The sequence below is a fragment of the Gadus morhua genome, chromosome 6 (genome assembly GCF_902167405.1).
Source record: "Gadus morhua chromosome 6, gadMor3.0, whole genome shotgun sequence".
NCBI lineage: Eukaryota > Metazoa > Chordata > Actinopteri > Gadiformes > Gadidae > Gadus > Gadus morhua.
In genome coordinates, this window is record NC_044053.1 from 26,402,592 (window position 1) to 26,406,046 (window position 3,455).

Here is a 3,455-nt window from a genome sequence, read left to right on the forward strand (position 1 = left end):
TAAATCCCCCCAAAAAAACAATATGTTTCAATACTGCAATTACTTTTACTAACCAACTGCAATGGAAGATGATGATGATGATGATAATTATAATAATAATAATAGCCTAATAATAATATTAATAATAATAATAACAACATTAGTATGAATAATAATAATAATGATATTAATAATGGATAAAAGCATAATCATATACAATTGTTATAGGCTATTGTTATTATTATTATTGTTATTATTATTATTATTATTATTATTATTATTATTATTATTATTATTAGGCCTATACGATCAATTGTAGCAACGCACATCTAGTCTTTTCTTTTTTCTTATCGTTATTAGTAGGTATTGTTTATTATTGTAGCCTCTACAAACTAAATCACGTAGCCTAATAAATATATTTTTTTAAATAAAGCCTTTAGAATGTTCTTTGGTCTTCAAAACATTCTACATCCTACACAAGTTCATCTGATGGATGACCCTTGTTTTCTCTTAATAATAATAATAATAATAATAATAATAATAATAATATCTTATCGAATCTCTAATAATAATGATTACGATAATAATAATAATACTCATCAATAATACTAACAATAAATAAATTGTAATATTTTTCATTATTTCATGTTTTCATGCCATCTGAGATCAATCAGCCCCCTATACCAACTTATCACAGTGTTTCAGAGAAAGTTGGTGGGCTGCAAGTTCACCAGAGAACAGAGAAACAACACATCTCATATTCTCCCAATTCACCACATTGAAATCATCCTCAACACTGCAACTCCTTCCACAAGTTCCCTCACGCTACCCAACAATGAAATTCACTTACTTTTCGGCGGGTCCCCCATGTCTCCCATGTCCAGAAAGTAGGGCGGTGTTAGGTCCACTTTAGAAACGTAGTGCCACTGTTCCTGAAGCGTGCTTTTAGTGCGCTTCTTCCTCCCGCGACAGTGAGGCCGCCGGCGGTCTGTCAGGGTGAGCGACGGGGTCTCAACGCGCTGCACACTGCCGGGAAAGAAGTGCCTTGAGCGGGCTGGAGGCGGGGAGGTGTGGGTGAGAGCGAGCTTGTGTGTGTGTGCGTGTGTGTGTGAGCGTGTGTGTGTTTGTGTGGTGTGTGTGTGTGTGTGTGTGTGTGTGTGTGTGTGTGTGTGTGTGTGTGTGTGTGTGTGTGTGTGTGTGTGTGTGTGTGTGTGTGTGTGTGTGTGTGTGTGTGTGTGTGTGTGTGTGTGTGTGTGTGTGTGTGTGTGTGTGTGTGTGTGTGACTGTGCTCCGAAGCTGGGTCCTATAGTATACACAGTGATGGGGTCTCTCCCGTGCTTATCTCTCACTCCAACACTCGGAGCCTCAGAGCTCCTCTATCGGCATCGGCCGGGCTGACGTAGGGCGACAGAACGTCACGTTTCTGGGACGCTGATTGGCTGCGGAGAGGCGAACAGCTGTTCCTCAAAGCAGTATCAGGAGTGAACACTTGCAGGAAGACCATGTTGTGTAAACTATAAGATGATGTGTTCCTATAGTTTGGGGGATTTCTGTATGAGATGTAAGCTATTCTTTACACTAAGATCTAACCTAGTTCGCTGTTTTGTTTTTTTTAACTTTACTTTACAATGTCGCGACTTCAGAAAGTTGCAAAATTGGCATTTCAAACAATTAAAGTCAATAATTACATTTTATGACTTTTCTTTCCCGACAAGCCATTGCAAGTAGCCGATCTTTAAATGGTAAGAATAACATCTTAACTGTAGCCCTATCAATCGTTATGAATTAATGGAGTTTGCGTGAAGTTTATGTTAATTAACTTGAATAACTTGTTTCTTATAAATTTCAACAGCAACAGGTACCACTCACAGTGCAGAAGTCCCTCATATTTGTTTGGATGTTACAGCCAAACGTGTGAAAAACACGTTTGGCTATAACCTATTGCACACTACAACATACGTAGACCTAGAAAGTAAGCAAATGTGCCACAACTAAACCAAATATGGGGTCACGCATCGTTCACAGCGAACCTATAAAGCCTAATGTTAAATGTGGCTCGTCCTGCAAGACTCCTGCACACTACGGGTTGTGAGCGTGAATATCTGACTATAACACACACACACACGCCCTCTTGTGTCAGGACAAGCACCCCATTCAGCAGCCCCTGACGCAGGACACAGAGGGGCGGTCCAGACAGGCAGGACACTCTCTCCCTATAGTCTAAAGGGGCTTGATTCAAGTGCTGGTCGGTAGAATTGAAGTCAAAACATTTCTTGTTGGTATGGATCAATTTCTATGTAAAACAAAAGCTTGGAAAAATACACACACTGGTCCCGATTTGAGTATCAGGTGGGATATGGGATCAAACGGGAGTTAGATGTTTTTGGACAGGAAGTGTGTAATTGATACACTAGTCTTGGCTTCTGAATAAATTGATATCGCATACGAATATTTTCATCATCATTATGAAGATGATGATGGATATCCCTTTATTATTATTATTAATATTAAGAATCATAACATTCACAATTTTTATTAATATTGATATTCTAATTTGATCCCTATTATCATCACTAATATTATATTATTATTAACAATTGTATTAATTATTATGACTATAATAATATTATAAGCGTTATTATTAGTATTAGTCTTTTCTTTTTGTGTAGTGGTATAAGTAGTATTGGAATTAGTAGCACAGGCAGTGAAGTGATGGATAGAGCATGTCTTTCTTAGTAAATCTATGCTGTGTCAGTGACAGTATATTTACTGGCAGCCTGGCAGGAGATTGGGCTGGACCCTTGTAAATAATTGATTGATCCATATGGTTATTGTTCCAACATCATCTCACACTTGATGCCCCTACCCACTGAGCTGCACATTTGAACATCATTGTAGACAGTCACTCTTCAACAGTGCAATAAGACAACAAAAATGTTCCTCAAAAACATGCAATTCTGGACACAGAATTGACACAGAATTGGGCGCGGCGGGGGGCGGTGGACAGATTCACGGTTGCATCAGACCCAGCAACTTACCCTGCTGAATCGTCAGAACAATGTTTCAGGAGTAACTGCAGAATATTCTCTATCCCTGTCTCTGCCTCCCTCTCCCTCCTTCTCTCTCCCTCCTTCTCTCTTGCTTACTATGTGTGTGTGTGTGTGTGTGTGTGTGTGTGTGTGTGTGTGTGTGTGTGTGTGTGTGTGTGTGTGTGTGTGTGTGTGTGTGTGTGTGTGCGTGCGTGTGTGTGTGTGTGTGTGTGTGTGTGTGTGTGTGTGTGTGTGTGCGTGTGTGTGTGGTTGCGTGTGTGTGTGTGTGTGTGTGTGTGTGTTTGTGTGTGTGTGTGTGTGTGTGTGTGTGTGTGTGTGTGTGTTTCTGTGTGTGTGTGTGTGCGTGTGTGTGTGTGTTTCTGTGTGTGTGTGTGTGTGTGTGTGTGTGTGTGTGTGTGTGTGTGTGTGTGTGTGTGTGTGTGTGTG

General features: G+C 40.1%; 1 protein-coding gene across 2 annotated transcripts in view; it reads right to left on the minus strand.

Moving 5' to 3' along the window:
- The window catches only part of isl1a (ISL LIM homeobox 1a), a 6,161-nt gene extending 5,010 nt beyond the window's left edge, over positions 1–1,151 (minus strand). Inside the window, exon 1 of one of the 2 annotated variants that reach the window (XM_030359818.1) lies at positions 830–1,151. In XM_030359818.1, coding sequence (XP_030215678.1) covers positions 830–857 — 28 coding nt within the window. In that variant the 5' untranslated portion in view covers positions 858–1,151. The remainder of the gene's footprint in view (positions 1–829) is intronic. The other variant, XM_030359817.1, reaches the window with a different exon arrangement.
- Positions 1,152–3,455: the final 2,304 nt, after the last annotated feature.